The sequence below is a fragment of the Cryptomeria japonica genome, chromosome 1 (assembly GCF_030272615.1).
Source record: "Cryptomeria japonica chromosome 1, Sugi_1.0, whole genome shotgun sequence".
NCBI lineage: Eukaryota > Viridiplantae > Streptophyta > Pinopsida > Cupressales > Cupressaceae > Cryptomeria > Cryptomeria japonica.
Window position 1 is genome coordinate 343,998,149 of NC_081405.1, and position 26,091 is coordinate 344,024,239.

Here is a 26,091-nt window from a genome sequence, read left to right on the forward strand (position 1 = left end):
AGAACTTACATATAATTAGTTATGAACTGGAAAACAAATTTATCTAATTTAAGTAAATAAATATAACTGTCGACAGTTGAATTTTGAAACGAGAGCACATACATGTTTTGTAAGCAGATCTCCATCTTAAAACATGGTTCAACACTCAATACATTCTCCATTTGGTACATAATTTGAATGTCAATCAAGTACGAAAAATGAAAACACTAGCTATAGACACAAGTTCCATGAATTAAAAAGCAGAATTGGGTAGATACAGATTCAGGTTCTTTCCATTCGACCATTACTTATTCGATGGCAGTGTTCAACCAGAAGAAATCCGCCACCACGAAATGCAGATCTAGAAATGAACATGGCACTTGAGTTGGAGGAAGAAGAAAAAATGTAGTAGCAAATGGTGTCAATGCCTCTTGTTTTTGCTGCCAAGCAAAAGAGAAATGTAGAACAAGAACCTGAAGAAGAAACCCCAGCAGAAAGTGACCAAGACACACATCCATTTATCAAGCTGCGTGACGTCCTCCGCCTTCAGAACATCAGACCCAGTGATAACGCAAGTAGTTGAAGTAATGTTGATATTAGTTTGCGAGCTAAGAAGCGCAAGAAAAGACATCTGAAGCTGAGGGCTAAGACTGGCCATGGGCGTCCCGTCGAAGACCTGAGTTCCCCTAGCAAAGCACTCCTCGGCCCTCCCAAACTCATTCTGAAGCACAGCTTCATAAGGGTATTTAAATAGAGAAATGTAATGAAACCAGATCCAGTATGGTGGGATCCTGCTCCGGGTGATGAAGAACCCACTAAGGAGCAAGAAATAGGCCAGAAGGGCGATTACAATGGTGTAAGAGACATTCAGATTTGTGACCGCCCCGGAGAGAAAGGTAACGAAGGAATTGGCCGACCAGAAGGAGGCAATGAGAACCAGGACGAAGAAGCCAAAGCCCGACAGCCCGCCACTCAAACCGACGGCCCAAAAAGTTGTGACGGCGAAAGCGACCGCAAGAATCACCATCGACGGTATCTGAACCAGTGTCTGTGCAAACACGTAGGAAGAGCATCGATATGCATTGTAGGCCGTCTCTCGCATGAAAATGAAGCGCTCTTGCAGGAAAATGGGCAGGGCGTCGGCGCAGGAATAGAAGGTTGTCGCCATCACAAATGCGAAGAAACCCAGTCGCTCTGTAATGCCTTGGGGAGTGTGGTCCAGTTTCCAGAATATGGTGGCCAGCATGAAGCTTGTGACCATTACTGTTGCTAGGCGCATCAGGAAGAGTGCCGGTGTGCGGCGGATGTTGGTGAATGCTCTCCTCATTAGAACTGACATTTCCACCCATGGTGGGTTTGCGAAATCGGCTACTTGGCCTGAGGAGGATGAGTCTGTTACCAGTTTTCCTCTGGCTATGCTCGCGTTTATGGTCTCGTTTAGGCTCCTTGTGTGAACGTCTGATATTTCTCCGTACCTTGGGGTCTTTCTCCATGACTTGAAGAACTCCACCAGTGGTTGTATCCCCCCATCAGATGCTTCCAGTTCCTGAGAATCAAAGGGGAAGGAATTTCATCTTGAATCATTGATCAAAATAGAATATTTTCGAGTGTCAGGATGTTCATGTAATCAATCGGAATGAAAATATATCACAAATTGAATAAAAAAGAAATGAACAAGATTAAAATAAATAAAAATATAAATGTCAAGATGTTAGTCAATCAAAATATAAATATGCGATAAATTGAATAAAAAAGAAACACTCAAAGAAAAAGGCCCGACTCATAAATCTCGAAAGAAATAAATACAATAGAAAAAATTGTAAGTTGAATATATTTTAAAGACAATCATAATTGAATCAAAAAAGCACAAATCGTATGCGTCCAATTCCAAAGAATCAAAACAAAAAGAATTTCATCTTGAACTATTGATCAAAAACAGATTTTTTCAAATGTCGAAGATGTTCAAATATTCAAATAATATGCAACCATACAACAATCTAAATAAAAAAGAAATACACACAAAAAAATCACATAGATCTTGAATTAGAGAAATATGAAAAACACAAGCCTCGTAAATCTTGAACCAAAGAAACACAATATAGAAGTTATAAGTCCACTACAATTCTAAAACACATATAATTGAATTTAAAAAATATACATAAATCTAGCACATCAAGTATATTTAAAGGACCCTCAAAGTCAAACCAAAGATACACATAGATGTTTATAAATTCTCGTAATTTTAAAAAACTTAATCATTAGTAGCAAGTTTAAATAACACATTCTAAGTTTTGAGCAAGTTTAAATAACACATTCTAAGTTTTGACTTGTTTGGATGACTTTTATTTATAATCACACTAACTAGAACTCGCATATTTAGATGGCTTTTATTTGAAAATCATACTAACTTCTCTAATAGAACCCACCTATTTAGATGATTTTTATGTGTAACCAATTTAACTTATCTAATAGAACTTATCTATCATGATTTTAAATAAACCACCTAATCAAATGAAAACTTAAAATGTTCTATGAAATTAACACCTTGCTATACCCTTTACCCTTTGGAAACAGCGAGTTTCATTTTCAAACAAACATGTTGGATATGTTTTTCAAACCCACCTGAATCAAATCAAGAGCAAACTCCGTACCGTTCTCTTTCTCCGGAATGGGGTGCCCAAACTCTGAAAAATAACTCATCAACCGGTCAGGCGAGCCACTGAAAACAGTCTGGCCATGAGCCAAAAGGATGAGACGATCAAGGAGGCCAAGAATCCTATAACTGGGCTGATGAATCGACATGATAACCACACTACCCGTCCTTGCAATCCGCTGCAACGTCTTCACAACCATGAAAGCACTGGTCGAATCCAAACCAGAGGTGGGCTCATCAAGAAAGAGCAAAATGGGGTCATGAATGATATCAATCCCAATAGAAACCCGGCGCCTCTCTCCACCAGAAACACCACGATTTCCCTCATCGCCCACAATTGTCCTCGCAGCAGCCCGGAGACCCAACTGATCGATCAAGACCTCGACCCGCCCGCGCTTTTTCTCCCAAGAACACGACCTGGGCAGTCGAAACTCGGCCGCATACATGAGCGTCTCCTTAACAGTGAGCATCGGGAAAAGCAAATCATCCTGCATAACATAAGCGGAAATACTGCGCAGCACCCGCCCGCCGAGTGGCTCACCGTTGAGAGTCACAGTCCCCTTCACACTGTCTTTCGAAATCCTGTGCGCAAGCGCGTCAATTAACGTCGACTTCCCCGACCCGCTCTTCCCCAAAACGGCAAACAGTTCGCCATCTCTCGCCTCGCCCGAAACGTCATCCAGAACCAACTTGTGCTTCAAATTCTCGATCCGTTCGGCGGCCTGCAGTCGGTTCTTACTGAAACGAATCCCGGTCGAAACGCTGTAAGTGAGATTGCTGAACCTCAGTATAAACGGCAGCGCCGGTGGAAGATTAGAATGGACGCTTTCGTCATTCAAGCTCACAAAGTCCTCGAAAGAAATCATGGAATCCCCACGCTTAATCGTGTACTCAGCTTCCTCATACTTTTGCGACATTGTGACTGACTTTCACTGATAAGAAGAAAATTCCTTGAACTGGGTACTCTCGATTCTGCGCTATTTATTCTGTTTTTCTTTCTTGGAAGAACGGTGGGCTGTTGACTAGGCCAGAGAAGCCCCCGCCATCTTGTTTGTTTGAACTGTGACGGGTAGAAGTTGAGCCAACAAACTCAGCCTCTGCAATAGTAAATAATCGTATAAAAAATTATGTGGGTGTCGTTTAATCGATCACTTGGGTTCTTGCATGACAGGGGCAATGTGCTCGGATTTCAAGGTTTTGACTTCTGAACTGTCATGCTTCCACCGTTGTTTGGGCCAACTAATTCCTTGCATGGCCAAGGAATATCGTTCCTATGGTGACGATCTAAGCTTGTGCTTCCATTCTTGTTTGTCACACTCACCCACTCTTCCTAACCCAAACAATACATCCATGAATGAATGAAGACCATCTCCATCTATAGCTTCCCTTCAACTTTCTAAACGCTTACTTCAGGACAACTTTCTTAATGGTTTGGGGATCTCTATAAATATTGTATACTCATACTCATGTCTTTTTTAATTATGGTTCGAGTTCATTTAGATTTTGGGTGTTTTTGTGTAATAACAAATTTATAAGTGATATATTATTTATTTTTAGATCATTTATTCAATGCTTTAGATTAAATTCATAAATGTGTAATTGATCTAAATTAACTCTAAAGTAATACATCTAAATCTTGAATTTTTAAATCTCATGTTTAACTACGAATCTTTGTTTACCTTTTTTCTATTTTTTGTGAGTCAACCTTGGGTATTCCTCACTCATTGGCATATCACCTAAGGATCATTAGAACAATATTCATGTGAGAGCAATTATAGCTCATAATCTTATAGCATCTTATTTATATCATCATCCTAAGCATACTACATGTTTGCTTATTAACTTTGACCTTGGTTCATTGTCATTGAATCAATTTACCTTTGGGATTTCACTAAGTTGAAAATGCCCTTTGCTTAGGAATTTTATAAATGGTGTTCATAAAAATCATTTTCCCAAACAATAGGTACATCAATTTCAAGTGAATTATCTATAGACTAATCCTTGCAAGTTCACTTCTATGGGAGAAGGTTCAACTTGACAAGCAAAAACTTTGGTAAATTTCTCTTTTCTTTCTATTTTATAATTGTGCAAACAACCAAACCCTTTTTCCTTCTCTGACTATAAATATATATAGCATTTGGCTTCATAAACATAGGGGGGAAATTTAAATGTATGTCTCATAAATCTCAAGGTGATCATATGGCATAAGCAACTCATAAAAAAACATAAGGGGTAACAAAAAATTAGACCAATAAAGACATTCGAGCCACAACCTCGTAACTATGAAATATAAGGATGATAAAAATGGCATAGAGAAACCATGAAACTGTGAGAGAAAACACCTTAGGTTCACCCATTGAGTAAACCAACATTAAAATCACCACCATGATAAAGAAAGAGGAATTTCAAATGAGTGAGTTTGTCATGAGCATGTAGAAGGCTCAAGGTAAACCTTTGATCAAAATGTTGTTATAACACACCAACACCTATCAAAGAAACAGGTAGAATCCACTAAATGGTAAAGAAACTACCAAGCACCAATTGAATCAAATGTAGGAGCTATTCATTTGAAATAACTCATTAATTCACAATAAAAGGTTGAGGTAGGTGGGAATGAATAATGCTAGCAAGGTAATTAAACATTTTGAAAGGTATGTAAATACATGTCATCCACAAGGAAGCCTGAATCAAATGATGCATGGTGAGTGGAGGTTGATTTGTACTCTTACTAGGTTAATGAAATGCATGTCTATGAACAAATTAAAACTTGAGTCACTATGGGAGATAATGTTGGTATGTGGCAACTGATCATGCAAGTATTGTACATGAAAAAAAAAATTGTCCTTTTTTTGTTGAAAATTTGAAAAATTGAAAAAAACCCTAAAAAAGGCCGACTTTGTATGTTGCCCTAAAAGTTGCATGTTATAAGCGGTTGGAATGCAAAGGGCATTGTAATGGTGTTGTATTGTTTTACTGGATAATAAGAAGAGATTGGGCAGTTGTGTTCTATGGATTTAGCCCCTTGGGTGAACCACATTAAATCTCAATATTTTTTGTGTTGTGTATTTTTCTTCATCTTTGTGTTTTCGAATCTGGATATAAATGTTAATTTGTATTTGCTTCAGATTTGCCAAAACCCTAACAATTGGTATCAGAGCCGTGTATTTTTGTAAATTGGAAGGGACTTTCAGATTGAGTGGGAGCAATGGAAGAAACCAAATTCAAGGTCGAGAAGTTCAACGGATAGAATTATCAATTATGGAAAATGGAGATGGAGGATTACCTTTATCAAAAGGATTTATGGCGGTCATTGGAAGGAAAGACAAAGAAACCAACCATGATGTCAAATGAAGATTGTGATATTTTGGATAGAAAGGCACTGGTGACCATTCAATTGTGCCTTTCACCATCTATAGCATTCAATATATCAAAAGCAACAACGACTGAAACCCTGATGGCAACACTAGAGAAACTGTATGAGAAACCCTCAGCTTCAAATAAGGTATTTCTTATGAAGCATTTATTAAATATGAAAATGAGTGAAGGAGGATCTGTAGAAAATCATTTAAATGAATTTAATATAGTACCAACCAATTGAATATTGTAAAAGCTAACTTTGATGAAGAGGTTAGGGCTCTCTTAATTTTATGTTCTTTACTAGAAAGCTGGAATAGTTTGGTTATGGTGGTAAGTAACTCATCTTTGGTACAAACACTTTGAAATTTGATGATGTTGTTGGTGTTATCCTAAGTGAGGAAATCCAAAGGAAAAGCAGAGGTGAGACTTCAACATTATCGGGTATTGTTTTGAATGTAGAGAACAAGGGAAGATCAAAGGAAAGAGGAAACAGCCCAAGGAATCGTGAGAAGTCACGAGGAAAGTCAAAGAAAGGACGTTTTTAATCCAAAGGAAGAAAGGATTGTTGGTACTATGGAAAGTCGGGACATTTAAAGAAAGATTGTTGGTCTCGAAAAGACAAACAAGGAGACGAAAATGAAGATGCCAGTAAGGAGGCCAACGTTGTAAGTAATACTTTACAAGATGCCTTAATTCTATGTTTATATAATGTTAATGATTCTTGGGTAATAGATTCAGGGGCTTTATTTCATGCCACAACTCATAGAAAATATTTTCTAGATTATGTTCAAGGTGATTATGGACACCTGTATACTTGGGTGATGATGAGCCCTATCAGATTGTTGGAAAAGGTAAGATAAAAATCAAGTTGCAGAATGGAAATGACAAGTTACTGAAGGAGGTAAGGCATGTCCCTAATTTAAGAAGAAATTTAATTTCTGCAAGACAACTCGGCAGTGAAGGATACATAGTTACCTTTATAAACAATGTCTAGAAGGTCACTAAAGGTGCATTAGTAGTAGCCAAAGGTGCAAAGGTAGGCACATTGTATTTGTGTGCTAGTAATACTTAATCTACCTTAGTTACTACAGAAAAAGTTGGTGCAGGGTCAACTACAATAGATGTTGCAAGGATGGATTCAAAGTTGTGGCACCATATACTTGGGCATATGAGTGAGAAAGGGATGAAAATCCTTCACTTTAAAAAATTGTTGTGAGGATTGAAGCAAATTGATTTAGAGCTATGTGAAAACTATGTTTATGGGAAACAAAAAAGAGTCAAATTTCTCAAGGTTGGGAAAGAGGAGAAGAATGAGAAGTTAGAGCTTGTGCATTCAGATGTATGGGGATCGACTCAGGTATCATCTCTCAGTGGCTCTTTTTATTATGTTATTTTTATAGATGGTGAAACTAGGAAAACATGGGTGTATTTCCTAAAACAGAAATCGAATGTTTTTGAAACTTTTAAGAAATGGAAAGCTTGGGTTGAGAATGAGACAGGAAAAAAGTAGAAGTGACTCAGATCTAATAATGGAGGTTCAAGTATTGTAGCAAATCATCTAAAGATTACTATTCTTACAATGGAATCTGAAGGCAAAAAATGGTTCCAAGAACCCCACAAGAAAATGGTGTGTCTGAGAGAATAAATAGGACCATCATGGAGCATGCAAGGAGCATGAGATTGCATGTTGGATTGCCCCTACATTTCTGGGAAAATGTTGTACATAGTGTCGTTTATTTTATAAACAAAGGACCTTCAAATCCTTTGGATGGCAGCATTCCAGAGGAGGCATGGACTGGTAAAAATGTATATTATTCTTTTTTGAAAACATTTGGTTGTGAAGCTTTTGTCCATGTTGATAAAGAAAACAAAACCAAGCTTGATGCCAAATCTAAAAAATGTACCTTCGTTGGATATGGAATAGATGACTTTGGTTATTGATTATGGGATTTTGAAAATCAGAAAACAAAATTTAGAAGTGGAGATGTTATAGTCAATGAGAAGATCATGTATAAAGAACAAATGCGGGAAAAGAAGCATGAACAGGTCAAAAAGGAATATGTGGTGTTGGATGAGATTCCTAAAAAATAAAATGTCATTGGTACCCGATGCTTAACAACAACAAAATATCCCACAAACTCCTGCAAGTGTTAGACGTTCTACAAGGTTAAGTAGACCTCATGAAATTTTTTCTCTTTCTTTGTATTCTATTTTATTAACTGTTTTTGGTAAACCGAGAAGGATATAAAGAAGAAATGCAAGTGGATGCCAAACGACAGTGAGAGCTAGGCATGAAAGAAGAAATGGATTCCTTAATGCAAAATTGAACTTGGGACTTAGTCCCATTACCTGTCGGTAAAAGAGAATTTCCAAATAAATGGGTTTTTAGGCTAAAGGAGGAGGATGGAGGACATAAAAGATATAAGGCTAGACTCGTGGTAAAAGGTTTTGCATAGAAAAAGGGTATAGATTTTGATGAAATATTTTCTCCAGCTGTAAAAATGACTTCAATTAGAATTGTTTTAAGTCTTGTGGTTGTGGAAGACTTGTATCTTTAATAACTAGATGTTAAAACAACATTTCTCCATGGGGATTTGGAGGAGGAAATCTACATGCATCAACTATAGGGATATGAGGTCAAAGGTAAGGAGGAGTTAGTGTGCAGGTTGAAAAGAGTATGTATGGCCTAAAGCAAGCACCTCGGAAATGGTACATTTGATATTTGATAGTTTCAAGGCTGAACAAGGTTACCACCGATGTCATTCTGATTATTGTGTTTATTTTAAGAGATTGGATAATGGCAGTTATATTATCCTATTATTTTTTGTTAATGACATGCTTGTTGTTGGGTCTGACATGCAGCATATAAATGGACTTAAACATAAATTAGCAAAGTCATTTGCTATGAAGGATTTGGGTGCAGCTAAGCAAATCCTTGGTATGAGGATTTCACGGGATAGGAAAAATGGAACTTTAACTTTTTCCCAAAGTGAGTATACAAAAAAGGTGTTGAAAATATTTGACATGCAGAATGCAAAAGCAGTTGGTACACCTTTGGCTAGTCATTTCAAATTGACTAAGGAGATGTGTCCAAAGATACAAGAAGAGGTAAATAAAATATCTAGCATTTTGTATTCATCATTTGTTGACAATCTGATGTATGCGATGGTATGCACACAATCAGATATTGCACATGCAGTGGGAGTTGTGAGAAGGTATATGAACAATCCGGGAATGGAACATTGGAATGTTGTCAAATGGATTCTCAAGTATTTGAGAGGTACTATTACCAAGGCATTATGTTTCAGAGGATCAAACTCTGCTCTACGAGTTGACTCTGATCTAATAAGTGATATTGATACAAGGAGGAGTACTACAAGGTATGTCTTTATTGTAGGGGGGATTGTAGTTAGATGGGTTTCTAGACTGCAAGAGGTTGTAATTTCAACCACTGAAGCTAGTATGTGGCTGCTACTGAAGCTAGCAAGGAGATGATTTGGTTACGACTTTTTCTAGAGGAATTGGGCAAGATGTAGGAGGATAGCCCATTGTACACTGATAGCCAGAGTGTCATTCATCTTGCAAATAATTATTCTCTTCATTAAAGGACAAAACACATTCAGCTCAGGTACCACTTCATATAATATATTTTGGAGGATGGCCAATTACGGCTTGAAAAGATTCACATAAGTGACAATCCGTAGATATGTTCATGAAGGAAGCCACACAAGAGAATTTGATTTCCTCATCAGTTTCTATTGGCCTTCTTGACTGGAAATCATGGAATTAAGGAACAGTCAAGTCCAGGTGTTATATCCAATGGGAGTTGCAAGTGCAGTAGTGTCGTCTAGGATCAGTCTCCAAGTGGGAAATTGTTTGGTGTGGAGCCTAATCAGTCTCCAAGTGGGAGATTATTAGTATGTGGCAACTGATCATGTAAGTACTGTACACTCGTAATGTAATGTACTAGGAAAAAAATTGCCATTTTTTGTTGAAAACACAACATTGAAAAAAATCCTAAAAAATGTTGACTTTGTATGTTGCCCTAAAAATTGCATGTTATAAGCAAATGGAATGAAAAGGGCATTTTAATGGTCTTGTATTATTTTACTGGATAATAAGAAGAGCTTGGACAACTGTGTTCAGTGGATGTAGCCCATCTTGGGTGAACCACGTTAAATCTCTGTGTTATTTATGTTGTGTATTTTTCTTCATCTTTGTGTTTTCAAATACATATAATTGTTAATTTGTATTTCCTTCAGATCTGCCAAAACCCTAACAGCTAATGCACAACACATCATCGATAGGAACTTGTCATAAAATTATATATGATCAAAAGAATTCACATGAACACCACATACAAGGCCAACCACCATGGTAATCACTATACTTACATTAGAGGGCTCTGCCACCTAAAAGATAATTAATATGAGAAAGGGAAGTACTGATGAATACTAAGAGGGGGGTGAATTAGTATACCAAAAATCTTTGCACTTAAACACTTTACAAGACTGACAGTAAACCGGTAAAATAGTTTAGCAGACAAACCGGTTAGCACACATGCAAACCAAATAGCAAATAATGCATTCACCCACAAAAACACAAACACCATAACACATGAGATTTTGATGTGGAAACCCAAATGGGAAAAACCACGGTGAGATGGAACTCACAAGTAACTATCTACAGAATAGGAACCAGGCCGATTAAGGTCTTACAATGTTCTTTACCAGAATAGATCCTGTTAGGAATCTCAATCTATGTTAGGAGACAAATCTGATTAAAGACTACCTTGATAGAGGATTTTAGATCCACAGATGTGAACCACCTTGTTAGAGGATTTACAAAAGGCTTTTGGGCCTACCCGATTAAGGGCTATAGACTTGTCAAAGATGTGAGTAATCAACAAGTGTTTGATCTAGCTAGTAGCACAGACTGTTCGGTTAGATCCTTGATAGCTCGTTCCTAATGCACTCCAGCATTACTTCAGTCTTATACACATTCATATTCTCTCCAACTCCTCAACCACCTTAAAACCCTAGCAACAACATAAACTTTCGCTATATCCACATAAACAACCTAAAACCCTAGACATGATGTCCTTATAAAGGAATCTGGTTTCATGTTGGTCTAATAGGATTACATTACATTTTCCTAGGTTCAATGAACTTGGACATACTTGGTAACACGACACAAAAAGCACCATTAAAGTGTCAGCACCGTCAAACAATTGGTGGATGGTAACTCATCACAAAATGTTGGTTGGTAACTCATCACAGAGTATTACTAGTTCATACAATATACCGGTTGCCAGTTTGTCAAAAATGAAGACTGGTAAAAATGTGTTATGCCGCTTTAATTCCTCGTACCGATTGGGGTCATCATGCCGCTTCAGATCGGGAAACACATTCTGCAAAACACCAATAGTCCAAAGACTATTATACAACATACCGGTTGGAACAAATACTGGTTGTGCTCTAACTCATACATATAAAGAGGATCTCAATGCAAGTGTGTGTCCATCAATGACAATCACACCATAAACATCAAAAATGCCAACAATCTCCCCCTTTGGCATTGATGGCAACACTTAGGAAAATAAAATTTTGACATCTAAGTGTTTTACAACAAAATCATGTCATTAGCAAAATTGCTCCCCCTAAGCATATACACTATCCCTTTAACAATACAATGTATAACACTTTTGCATATAGAGCATAAACATTGAGGTATTCAGAGCATATATCAAAATTTTGATTACCAGATACTTCTCCCAAATAGAATTCTTCTCCCCCTTTGCTAACAATGACAAAGTACAGTTGAACAACCATGTTTTCATTTGATATTAAAATAATAAAAGTTTATGACAATAAGGAATAATACTTGTCAAAACTAGATTTAAAGTCCTATAAGAATTGTTTCATCGACAAAGACCAGGACTCAAGTAGGGAGGTGGCTACTTCTTTTTCTATTTGCATCTGGGAGACCTGTTCTTCCATGGCATCAATTGTGCTCATCTACTGTGTAACTGTTAAGGCATCCTAGTTCAGATAGCACTTCTGAAGAATTTGCAAACGTGGGAGTAGAACCAGTTGTAGCTCCTGCAAATCTCTAGACCTGGTGTTGATCTCTTGCTCCATTTTTGCTGACTGGATGTGAAACCAGTGAATGGTTTGCCCGTAAGTTGTAAAGGAATCATAAGGTGGCTTGAATGTGCTCATGTAGGACTGCAAGTCTATTTGAAGTTTTTGCTTCTAAGCTAGCACATCATCATAGAACAGATGGGGTTGCCAGATCTTGCTGAGTAGCAGATTCCCCTCATCCAGAGCATCTCTTATATCCTTTTGTTCTTTCTTTAGTTCAGACTAGAGCTCATTCAACTTCTTCACCAGAGCTATATTAAGAGCTTTTTGATGCTCCTTCTTGACATTTGCCTTTGCTGCCTCTTCTAGGCTCTGCACCTGATCATCCACTACTATGCATAGGAGCTTAAGTTTAGCTAGTGATGAATCGATGTTGGGAACATTTGTACCGGGTATCAAACCGGTAAGAGTGTCCACAGCCGCTTGAATTACATCCTGCTCCTTCTTCCTTTGAATAATTTCAAGGTGCTCTTGAGCAACCTTGATGCTCTGCATTAGCTCTATTTCACTTGCAGACTGGAGATTGATAGGACTGGTGAGATCAGCTAGTTTGGCTTGACTCCCAGTTGCCTTCGGAGTCTCCATCTGGGTGCTCTTCTCTGCTTCTCCTGCCTTGTCCTCTTCCACTTTCTTCTTCTCCGCTTCTCTCCTCTTCTTCGCTTCCTTATCCTCCTCTACTTTTTTTCTTCTCTGCTTCTTTCCTTTTCTCCTCTTCTTCGTCCTCCTCTTCCTTCTTCCTTTTCTCTGCTTCTCTCCTCTTCTCCTCTTCTTTTTCTTCCTCTTCCTTCTTCTTCTTCTCTGCTTCCTTCCTCTTCTCCTCTTCCTTGTCTTCATCTTCTTTCTTTTTCTTTTCATCTTCTTGCTTCTTTTTCTCTTCTTCATCCTTTTTCTTCTTCTCTTCTTCATCCTTTTTCTTCTTCTCTTCTTCATCATTTTTCCTCTGCTCTTCTTCATCCTTTTTCCTCTGCTCGGCCTATTCCTTTGTCGCTTCCTATTTGTCCTTGGCTTGCTTATCAACCTGTTCAACCTATTGCTCCTGTCTTGTTGCCTCAAATGGTGTTTCCTGAGTAACATCTTCTACGTCCAAGGTATCGACATCAATAGTGTCGACTGGTTCATCAACTGGATTTCCTTCATCATCAAGTACTTTGTCCAATTTCGATATAACTGGTTCTTTCTTAGCTTGTCGGTTGGCTTCAGCCACTCGATGCATCTTCAGAGCTTCTAGAGATTGAGTGTGTGTATCCTTGAGTACTACCTTACCCTTCCCTTCTAGTAACAGGAGTCTTCTTCTCATGAAGAAAAGACCTTTGTATTTGTTCATGACATCGAATAGTTCCGAATTTGATACATTAGGAAAATGTTCAGCAAAAAAATTTTCTCTCATTTCCTGGTCCTGCTCTATGGAAATGTGCCATTTATTGTCCAAGGACTTATACAAAGAATCTGGTGTTTCAGATCTAATTTATAAAGGTGACCGGTCATTAACACATAAATACTAGATTATTTCCTTTTCAACCGCTTCCTTTTCATCATCATTAAAGTCATCAAAATACTCAATTAAATCATGTAGCAATTTTCTCATAATATTCTTTATTGTTCTTTGACAATGTGTCAAAGGTTTATAAGAGGAGATATCAATATTTACCGGTGCAGATGATGTCAGTTCATTCTTTGTCTTCTTTCTTTTCTGTCTCGCCTTCTTGGGCTGCTCCTCGGACACAGTTTCCTCTGAGTCTGGTGTATTGCTTTTTGTCTTCCTTTTCCTCTCAAAGACTTTAGCCGGTGCTGCTTCCAGTTTCTTCTTGGTCGATGACCATTTGGTCACTTTTGGACTTGCTATTGTAACCGGTGCTGATGTTGCAGGCACTGCCTTTGCCTTCTTCACTACAGGTTCTTTTCCTTTCTTTGCAGAGGGTTCCTCGACCGGTGTAACCCTTTCCAGAAAGGTTTCGATCCTCTTTGCCTTAGGGTCAAGAGGTGAGGCAATAAGGGTAGAGACATACCCTTCCAGTATATCATGCATCACCTCATAGCCCATTGGCTCCACTTCTTCCTATCTGGGCTCAACAGCCTCCATTATGCATTTATCCACTTGGATGGTGAAATAGATATCGTCTTCATATTTCTTGACGATGTCACCTGATATCCTCATTCTTTAGCTCATTTTCCGTCTGAACTCATCAAAATACTTGTTCAAAACATCAAAGTAATCGGTTCCAATTGCTTGAATGCTTTCCTTGATTTTCTTGGTCACTAGTTGGTCAGCAGACCACTGGACATCTCCTACTCCTAGAAAGTAGCCTTGGAAATAGAAGAACAACCCAACCAGTAGTTGTCCAAACTTGAACCTTAGTGTATTATCCTATTTGATCGACTTTAGATTCAATAGGAGTTGTCTCTGCATACCGATGCACAAGTCAAATGATGCATCCTCCTTTATCATCTGGTAAGCAGCATTTACTGTTGTAGTAGATACAGAGTTAATTCTAGTGGCAGAGAATGTCTGGTAGCCTATCACCATGCAGGCATACTTAACCAGATCATCCTTGATAGAATTGACTGTCATGCCTCGTGAGTCGCTCACTGAACCGGTGAGCTTGGAAATTTCAGTTTTGCTTACCGTCCTTAGGGCTGGCACTTCCCCTGTGTTGTAGAAACCAGTGACTGCATGAATTGCCTGTGGCGTGATATCATGTGTTCTTTCTAGGTACATCTTGTCACCATGGACTCTGCTCAGAATGATCCTTATATTATCCTCTGTGAAATCCTCCAGGAAGTAAACAACATTATGGAGCTTCTTCTTCTCCAAAATATTATCCTTTCCACAAAATAAACCTAACTGGGAGTGGATAGCTAGAGACCCTAGGTCTTCAATCTTGCAATCTATGTAGTCAGAAATTCCCTCTTCTACTATCACACCAGCCGGAACTTGTGATGGGGCATTATACTTAGACTTTTGTTGAATAAAACTTGCAGACTCGACAGATGCACTAGAAGTGGTATGAGATGCGGAAGCCATGATAGAAATTTTAAGAACTTGAGAAATACCTTTTGAAACACGTGAATTTAGGGCTTGCAGATTCTCCTTCACTTCACACTCTGTCGGTTGCTGAATCACTGCTTTGTGTTCTCCACTTGACCGTTTGCAGTTTGAATTTGAATCTCCTTCGCGGTTTCTCAATTTCTCAAAATCTCAGCTCAAATTGCCTTTTCGTCACTCTGCTCTTTGAAAAACTTTTCTTCGCTCAAAAATTGATAGTGAGAAATGATTTGAAAAATTCTTTTAAGCATATTCCTCACCTACCGTCATTAATGCTCCTCCATTAGGGCGTAAACCCTAATTTGCCTTTTTACCATTTCTGGTCTTCTGCCAAATGACAGGTATCACATACCGGTTAAGGTCTTTTATCGATGTAAACTGGGGGTTTGAAACATTTCGCCGTTTGCTCCCCCTAAGCTTTTTCTGAAGCTTAGTTTGTCGGTTCCATGATTTCCACACTAGGTGCAGAAACTGGTTCCTCTTGTAACACCGCTAGTTTCTTCTTCCAGGTTTTGTTCATGTCCGCTTGAACAGTGTCAACATCAATGTTTCCTTCTGGAGTGACCGGTATATCATCAAATATGTTCTTTCTTGATCTACAGAATCTGGCAATGTGACCCGGTTTGTTGCAGTGATAGCAAACCAATCTAGGTGCTCTCCAAGCTCCATTGTTCATGTTTCCATTCTTCCTTATGTATGTTGTAGTAGTGTGACCATGACCATGACAGACCATACAGTTTTCTCTCCATCCGGTTGTCGCTTGATAGACCGCTTCTTTGCTAATGATTGAAGGCATTAAACCGGTTGTGATTCTAGTTCACAAAAGGTTCAGGACCAGCTCCTTGGGTCCTCTGAGGATATCTATCAATGTTGTTCATAACTAACCTACATTCAGATGCTCTATTCCCATACTTGTTGCATGCATAGCAGTTACCATTGAATCTATAGGATCTAGGCTTATCATTTAGGAAATAAGGAAAATTGTTGTAAGCCTTACTCCTACACACATTTGCACTATGTCCTTCTTTAAGATAGTTGAAGCAAATAGGTTTAAACTTTTTCTTACCTTTATCCTTTGATGTCGGTTGTTTCTTTGATGTTCCAGCATTTGTACCAAAGGTCTCACCTTCCTCATGGCCGGAATAACCAAGTCCATTGGTATTCTTGACCAGTTTGGCAGATTCAAGCTTTTGCTCTAGCTTGACAGTACTCTTGTTGAACTTAGCAAGTATTTCCTTTGACTCAAAGAGTTCTTTGGAAATAGCAACATTTGTTTCCAATAGGTTTTCATTCTCAGAGATGGCAATGTTCAGTTCTCCTTGCATGTCTTTCTTTTCCACTTTGCTTACATGGAGTTGAGCAGTTAGGGCACTGATCTCTTGTTTCAGCTTGGAGATCTCATGATCTCTTTCTTTCACCAGATACTCAGCTTTCCTCTAGTTCTCAATCTCTTGACACATCCGGATAGTCAGTCCTTCCAACTCCTTTCTCAGGTTGGAGTTTGATTCATTCAACGTATTTACTTCTGCAATTAGGGCTTCCATGTCTGCTTCATCTGAAGAACTATTTTCAGATAGCTCCATTAGCTTTTCTGCATGTTCTCTCCTTTTTGCTTGAGATGCCTTGTATTTGACCATAAGATCATCATAGGCTTGCTCATACTGAGTGAGCCGATGAGTAAGTTCCCTTATAGAGTATTCCCCCATATCTCTTTCCAAGTGGTTAAAATTATAGAAAGGTAGGCTCTGATACCAATTGATGAATACTAAGAGGGGGGGTGAATTAGTATGCCAAAAATATTTGCACTTAAACACTTTACAAGATTGACAATAAACCGGTAAAACAGTTTAGCAGACAAACTGGTTAGCACACATGCAAACCAAATAGCAAATAATGCATTCACCCACAAAAGCACAAACACCATAACACATGAGATTTTGATGTGGAAACCCAAATGCGAAAAATCACGGTGAGATGGAACTCACAAATAACTATCTACAGAATAGGAACCAGACCAATTAAGGTCTTACAATGTTCTTTACCAGAACAGATCTTGTTAGGAATCTCAATCTTTGTTAGGAGACAAGTTTGATTAAAGACTACCTTGCTAGAGGATTTTAGATCCACAGATGTGAACCACCTTGTTAGAGGATTTACAAAAGGCTTTTGGGCCTACCCAGTTAAGGGCTACAGACTTGTCAAAGATGTGAGTAATCAACAAGTGTTTGATCTAGCTAGTAGCACAGACTGCTTGGTTAGATCCTTGATAGCTTGTTCCTAATGCACTCCAGCATTACTTTAGTCTTATGCACATTCATATTCTTTCCAACTCCTCAACCACCTTAAAACCCTAGCAACAACATAAATTTTTGCTATATCCACATCAACAAACTAAAACCCTAGACATGATGTCCTTATAAAGGAATTTGGTTTCATGTCGGTCCAATAGGATTACATTACAATTTCCTAGGTTCAATGAACCTGGACATACTTGGTAACACGACACAAAAAGCACCATTAAAGTGTCGACACCGTCAAACAATTGGTGGATGGCAACTCATCACAAAATGTTGGTTGGTAACTCATCACAGAGTATTACCGGTTCATACAATATACCGGTTGTCGGTTTGTCAAAAATGAAGACTGGTAAAAATGTGTTATGCCACTTTAATTCCTCGTACCGCTTGGGGTCATCATGCCGCTTCAGACCGGGAAACACATTCTGCAAAACACTAATAGTCTAAAGACTATTATACAACATACCGGTTGGAACAAATACCGGTTGTGCTCTAACTCATACATATAAAGAGGATCTCAATGCAAGTGTGTGTCCATCAATGACAATCACACCATAAACATAAAAAATGCCAACAAGTACAAGAAAGTAATTTGAACACTACCACATGCCAAATATCTCCACCAAAAGAAACCTGTTATTATACAAGGTGATGAGGGACAGCTACCTAGGATAACAACCATTATATTAAAGTGAGTACCACATAAACAAACCACTCAAAACTACATAAGATCAAAGAAAAAATAGGATTGCTACCACAATACTAGGTTATTTGTTTGATGAAAATAATGACCACCACAAACTAAGAGAATTCACCCCACACGAAAGAAATCTTCACTAAAAAGATAGTGGAAATGAACCATTAGGATAAATATATTTGTGATGAAAATGTGAGAATGGGAAATATGAACATGGTATTGAGAAAGTAAGAACAAGTGGTATTGGGTCACAACTAAGCTTTGGGGACATTATGTAATATGGATTAAAACACCACATGACAATAGAAGGGAAGCATGGATAACATATTTCAACAAAAACAACATCATAGCTAGAAGATGACATAAACACAAGATATGAGGTAGGCATATCTATAACACAATAAGGCCTATAATACACATCTAGGATACCAAAAAAATACCATAATGAAAAATAAGCACCAAATTTGACCATAGATATAAACACACGCTGAGAGATCTAATCTCTGTTGTGTCAAGTGTCAAGCTTGTGAAATTTCCACAACTTCTTTTTATGTGGTCTACCCCCAATTTTGATAATGAACATTTGATGTAGGGACAAGGTTAGCATAAAAAATAGTCTTCCCATTTAAGTCAAAGTCCTCGAACAACCACAAATCATACTTCTTTATTATGTATCTTCTAAGATACATTTTAGTAATAACAAAAAATCCTTAAAGGTAATTGTATACACTAAAAATCAGTCTAGAAAATCGAATTAATTAAATACAAAAATATTTAATTAATGACCTTTATTCTTCTACTATATAAATGAATTAAATATTTTGTTTATATAGTTCATTTTCTTAATTCATCCCACTAAAATCAATTTCTTCTATTTCCTAATTAAATAAATGAATTTGGTTAATTTGTTTATTTAATTATTCCCTCCCCATTAAATTTGAATTTTAAATTCAAATTTAAGCACATGTGTCCTAACTCCTAACCACTCCCTAACCTAACCTTCTTCTAACCAACCCCTAGCCTAACCACAAGTTAACTAATCCTATCCTCTCCAACCTCTTATCCTAACCATTTTTGGAGTGTCCACCCTCTCCCACGTGTCTCTTATCTCCATGCCACTTGCCCCTTTGTTGGCATATGGTTGGATATTCTTTGCCACTTGTCTATTTAGGAATGACAAGTGTCCATCTCTTTAATCTCAACCGTCGATTTATCCAAACTGAATTTGCAACGTTGATTCTTGCCACCTCACCTTTGGTCATGAAAATTCTATAAATACCCCCTCTTTTGGATATGAGAGGACCCTTAACATCATTATCGACATTCAGTCAGCATTCTATCAACATTTTTAGCAATCATAGCATAGTTATCATAGCATTAGAGTAGCATTAGCATCATTTAATGACTTTCATTAGTAGCTTAATCAACATAATGTAGATTTGCATAGAAATAGATTAGTGTTTTGCATCTTAGCTTGCATATCAATTATCATTTCTTGGGTTGTCACTTTGTCAAAGATCATGCATCTGAGAGCCACCAAATGAACCGGCAAAGTCCTCAAGACTAGGGAGCGATGAGATGGAATTGGGGAGTGTTTTAATTGATTTGTTTTGTCTCCTCAATTTAATGTTTCATTAAGTATGTGTGATTTAAATTATTTTAATGGATTAATCATAATATTTTTACACACATAAATTTTAGCACCCACCATGGGCCTAGCCCCAAAGTTTTAACAAATTTGTTTGCAGGAATTTTTGTTGGCAGGTTCTCAAGGATTTGCAGCATAGCATTTTTGAAACACGGATTAGCTCTCCCAGAATGCAAAATGGTGCTCTCAGTCATCGTTTTAGCATTTACGTCAACTAAATGGGCGTTCTTTTGATATCTCGCATTGCTTTGCAGAGGATTTGCTTCTTAACCTTGGATTTTTCTCTATTCTAGCATTTTTGGTGCCTTTTTTAGCATTTTTGGTAGTTGTTTTAGCTCTTTTGGTAGTTGTTTTAGCTCTTTTGGTAGTTGTTTTAGCTCTTCTGGTGCCTATTTTAGCTCTTTTGGTAGTTATTTTCGCTCTTCTGGTAGCTATTTTAGCACTCCTGGTAAATTTAGTAGCGCTCCTGGTAAATTTAGTAGCTCTCCTGGTAAATTTAGTGGCACTCTGGTTAACAGGGTAGCATTTATGGTTGATAGAATAGCTCTCCAGGTTTCTAGAATAGTGTTTTAGGCAATTCATTTAGCAGTTTGATGTTCTGTTTAACATTTTTTTAGATTATCAATTTCCAGAATCTGACTTGTGGTTCTCTATTTTGCAGGCACCTAATTCGTTGTCCAAGACCGGAGTTATAAAACCTTTCACTGCCAAAGATAAAATCATAAACTACTAACATTTTGGTGCAGCTACGGGAGATTACATTGCTTGTTTTTGTTATTAATGTAGGCACCTAGACTAATTAGGAAGGAAAAAGAATAATCATGTCTTGCATGTCTTTGATGATAGGGGAGTATGCTCTCACCTTCATGAGGTGATCAGAAAGCCAAACTCATCACTTTTCTTTTCAAGTAGTGCAATAATCCTTAGCGATCACGCCCTCTCGAGTAGCCCATAAGGTCGGGTGAGAGGGGAACAACCCAAGTGGGAAGGGATAAAGCCAAGTTCATCTAACCCACTATAAAATAAATGTGATTTTGATGAAAATCAAAATCAACAGCAGTGTTGGGAATAGCTCTCCTTTGTACCTTCAAGTATATAAAACCTTGGTGCTCAAGGCTAGGAGACCTCTTAATTGATTTTATACCCCGACGTGTCGAACAGATGCCCTTAGTAGTTCCTTGTTAGTTAGAAGCCACCCTTTTTAGCCTTGGTGTGGTAATTTCAGTGCAAGGGGATAGAAAGTTTTCCCCCCACGACACTCACCATTTGGCTCCTTGGAGGAGAGGCAGGAATCCTCAACTTTGCATAGGTTACTTATAGCTTTCCGGGGAGAGGGTGATTGGGTCATCCTTCCAGTCCTAGAGGCCCATATCTACCACCTCTCAACAATGGAAAAAGTGGACATCCCCATTTAGGGTGTTTACACTTGCATCACAGAGATTCCAGGTTGTGGGATGAGTTATCACATTGTCACCGATTCCTTAGGATAAATCTACTTGAAGTGTCTTCTTTGTGCAAAACCTATAAAAATTTGGGCTTTTTGTGAGCCTTCGGAACATACACTTGATGTTTATATCCTAGGGACAAACAAGATAATTGTTTGAAATTTCATCTTCTGTGTTTGTAGACAATAAATCAGACACATATCATCCATTGATAACACAAAAACTCAAACATCAAATTGTCACAATAACATAGTTCCTAACAGATTAGCTCTCTCGGTGCAAACATTAGAGTTCTTGGTTCAAACATTAGAGTTCTCGGTCCAAATAATAGCATTTTTGGTTCCAACATTAGAGTTCATGGTTCAAACAGTAGAGTTCTCGATCTGAAGAGTAGAGTTCCTGGTCCAAACATCAGAGTTCTTGGTTCTAACAGTGGAGTTTTTGGTTCAAACTTTAGCACTTTTGGTCCAAACATCAACTCTTTCGGTCTTAACTTTAGCTCTCTTGGTGTGAATATCAGCTTTCTCATTTGTCAACATTAACTCTTCATGTTTTTATTGGTTAGCTCTAAACATTAGTTTTCTGAGTCTGCACATTAAAATCTCTGAGTCAAAACAACTAGTTTCTGAGTCTGAACATCACTGTTTCAAACTTTAGAGTTCCTGATTTGCAGAACAGTGTTTCTGGTTCACATAACATCATTTTTGGTTCATACAACAATGTTTCTGGTTTAAACAATAGCATTTTTGGTCCAAACTATAGTGTTTTCAGTCTAATAAATAGCACTCCTTGCCTGAGAAATAGTGCTTTTAGTCATCATAACAACTCTCCTAGTATGAGAAGTAGTGTTTCTGGTATAAATAATAGCTCTTTCGGTCTGAGAAATAGCTCTCCTGGTTTAAGAAGTAGCGTATCTGGTATAAACAATAGCTCTTTCAGTCTGAGAAATAGCTCTCCTGGTCTGAGAAGTAGCATTTCTAGTATAAATAATAACTCTTTCGGTTTGAGAAATAGCTCTCTAGGTCTAAGAATTAGCGTTTCTGGTATAAACAATAGCTCTTTCGATCTGAGAAATAGATCTCCTAGTTTGAGAAGTAGTGTTCTTGATTAAAACAGTAGCTCTTTTGGTTTGCAAAACAACTCTTTCAGTTAGCAGAATAGCTTTTTTAGTCTGAGAAATGGCTCTCTCGATTAGCAGAATAGCTTTTTCAGTCTGAGAACAACTCTCTCAATCAACAGAATAGCTCTTTCAGTCAGAGAAGTATCTCTTTTGGTCAACAGAGTAGCTCTTCCGGTTTGAGAAATTGCTCTTTAGGTTTGAGAAGTAGCTTTTTCAATTGAAAACATAGCATCATATTTTAGAACACTTATTTGCCAAATACTCCAAAAATTGCCCTTGGTTAAGTCAAATTTAAGACTAAACACAATAGGTCTCACAAGTATTCATCTCAAACAAGTTTAAGATCCAAATCTCTCAAGTGCATAATCGAACATCTTTGATAATCTAATCTTTCAGACACGATTTCTTATCAAGATCTATCATCCTTTATCACAAAACTACAACGCTAGATCAGATTGACCTAGTTCTCTAAATAGGATACATCTTTCCTATTTGACTTGGTCATATCATAACAAAACTTTTCACTCAAAACCAAGATCAAAAACTTGTAAATTTTCAAACACTTGATGACCATTTCATATCGATTGAAAAAGAAGAAACTTAGTTGCAAGGTAATCTTAAAAAGGAGAAAATTTCTCTACATAAATCGCAAAATCTTATTGAAACATTGCATATTTTTACATTGTTATCAAAATTATTTGCGTGGTAGAGGAAATGAATTTGACGAAGAACCTTTGATAACATGTGCTATGCAACAAAGATCTACATTATCACAAAGTCTAAATCAAGGTGGTCGCATTAACTTGTCTTATTTACCTCAAGAATTGATCACTTATTGAGGAGCATTTTGGAAGAGCAAATTTTTTTAAAACAATAAGATCACTTGTATGCCAGTTTTCACGAGAAATCAGAGGAGACTGAAACAGCAGAAATAAGGACAAACATTTACAGTGGATGAAGAGAATCCTTTTTATCATCAATTTAGATCCACCAATACTGACAACAATGACGATGATTATGAAATAACAGAAGAAACAATCAAAGGAGCACAACAAGATCCAAAATTTGGTAGATTCTTGGAAAGAATCATTGAAGTAGATAAGGAAAGATATTTTCTCATGTTAGGGCATCAAGGGGCCAAGCTACCAAGTAATTTTGATATCACCGATATAAAACAAAGTGGGGAGACAAGTGACACTCACAATGAACAAACTCAAAGTGATACTCATAATGAACGAACTCAAAGTGATACTCGCAATGAACAAACTCAAAGTGATACTCGCAATGAACAAACTCAAAGTGACACTTGCAATGAATGAACTCAAAATGAGACTCATAACGAACGAATTCAGAATAACCATCGCAACAAAAGAATTCAAAATAACCAAGATGGTGAAGGGAGGAACAATGTTGATAATCCCCTTTTAGCTCTTACTCAACATATTCAAGCACTCCAAACACAAGTGCAAGACTGGCAAGGGGGAATCACAAGAAGATATTTTCTACAAGAGATATCTCCTTATCCATTTGACAGAAATCTAAATACGATACCATTTCCTCCTAATTGTGAAATCCCTAAGTATGACAAATACAATGGTAAGACTAATCCTCAAGATCGCATTAGGGAATTTTGGACAATGAGTATGGAGTTCGCACACGAGGACACCTATTTGATGAGATTATTTCCCAAGAGTTTGAGTGGCCAAGCAATGGAGTGGTTTTCCAAGTTACCATCTGGTATAAGAACATTTTTATAATTGGTGGATAAATTTGTTTCTCAATATTAATACAACATTCAACATGAGATTACTATGCTTGACCTATGTAATACAAAGCAAAAGAATGGGGAACCTTTTATGACATTCTTACAAAGGTGGAGAAGTTTGTTTGCACGATATTCTCGTCATATTCCTGACAGTGAAAAGATGGAAATTTTTATCGATAACTTGAATGACGAAATGAGTTATGCACTTAAAATGCAATATCCTCCAAGCTTTAATAAAATGGTTGAGAATGGAATCAAAATCAAAGAAGCCTTGGTCAAGAAAGGAGTATTAAAGCTTCATAGAGAAGGGAATAATTTTTCCAACAATACTCATAATAATGTCGATAAACTAAAATTTTGGAATAGAAATAGAAACATTGTGAACGATGGGATAGTGGATGATAATGTCGTGAAACCCAAGCATCCCATATTCAACTTGTCCAGTCATACCTCGACAACCAATCGGGATAATAATAAACCAAGGTTACCCTTCACCAACTTTTGGAGTAAATTTACACCTATTGGTGAACCACTTGAATCAGCATTAAAAACACTTCTTGCAAATAAATTAATTGCATTACCATAAGTGAGGGATTTTGAACCAAAGGTGAAACCTGCATGGTGGAATGACAATCATTTTTGCAAATATCATTGAAGTAAAGGACATCAGACTAATGATTGTCAACGATTAAAGCATGTCATTCAAATTTTGATAGATAACAAGGTAATAATGGTAGATGGACATACAACAAATGAATCACACACAATATTTAAAACTCCACTACCAAACTACGAGAATGGTGAGACATCGACAACTAGAGATAGCAAGGGCAAGGAGAAAGTGAATTATGCTCACACTTATGATAATGTGTTTGTGGTCACATAAATCTGTCCAGTTTAATTAAATGAATATTTGTTATTTATTTGATTAAAAATCCACTAGCCATCAGTTAATTAAATTAACATTTAATTAATTTATCTTCAAACATTCTCCTATTAATTAAATAAATTATTCAATTTATTTTAATTCATTCATTCAACCAAATTCACAATCAATTAAATGAATAAATCATAGTTATTTCATTTAATCCTCTTTCCTCTTTTAAATAAATTAAATAAAACATTTATTTAAATCATAAATCCCCCCCACTTGCATTTTCCTACAAATGCAAGTTGCCACCACAAGTTGAAATAAATAAAAATTTATTTTAATTAAAATCTTATTTTCCTTCACCCACCAAACCCACTTGCAATCCTAACCCCCTTCTAGATTCTTCTAACCCCTTCCTAATTAGTCTAATCCATCCCCTAATTATTGTCACATTCCTAAGCAACTTGGAGTCACTTCTCAAAGACTTCAAAGTCTTTGAAAAGCATTTATTGCTTTATGTGTTCAACAATTTAACCTCTAAAGTCTTCCAAAATCACTAATAGCTCTTACATGACCATTAATGGCTCTTACATAACCACTTATGGTTATTTCAACTTGCACTCATGTGTCTCCTCAAGCATTTATGACTTTGACCATGGTTATCCCTTTTGCCTTTGCACAAGAATTTATCCATTCAACTAACCTTGAACAAGTTAACCTTCAGGTCATGTCAAGCATTTAATGCTTCTTCCCTCTCCTCACAACCTCTCTCATGTTGACACTTGTCATCCTAGGATTGAGTTGAAAGCCCTCACATGGATCTCAAAACATTCAATCCTGACCCTTGTTGAGATTACTCAATCTCAACCATCCATTGCTCCATTTTTCCTATAAATAGAGCCCATTTCTTCATAATCCAGATCTTGAAAACTTGTATGCATTTAACCTATAGTGAATTTTAGAGAGCATTTTAGCATAATAAACTCATATAATTGTCATTTTGGTTTAAAACAAATCATCTTAGTATCTATAGCATCTAGTATTAGCTTTTCATTCATATTTAGAGAAAATAC

The 26,091-nt window shown here is 37.2% G+C and overlaps 1 protein-coding gene across 1 annotated transcript; it reads right to left on the minus strand.

Moving 5' to 3' along the window:
• Nucleotides 1-213: 213 nt before the first annotated feature.
• On the minus strand, nucleotides 214-3,748 carry LOC131043559 (ABC transporter G family member 16). Its single transcript, XM_057976780.2, has 2 exons — nucleotides 2,602-3,748; nucleotides 214-1,525 (listed from the first exon to the last, which is right to left on the minus strand). The coding sequence occupies exons 1-2, from the start codon at nucleotides 3,547-3,549 to the stop codon at nucleotides 401-403; spliced, it is 2,073 nt and encodes a 690-aa protein (XP_057832763.2). The 5' UTR covers nucleotides 3,550-3,748; the 3' UTR covers nucleotides 214-400.
• Nucleotides 3,749-26,091: the final 22,343 nt, after the last annotated feature.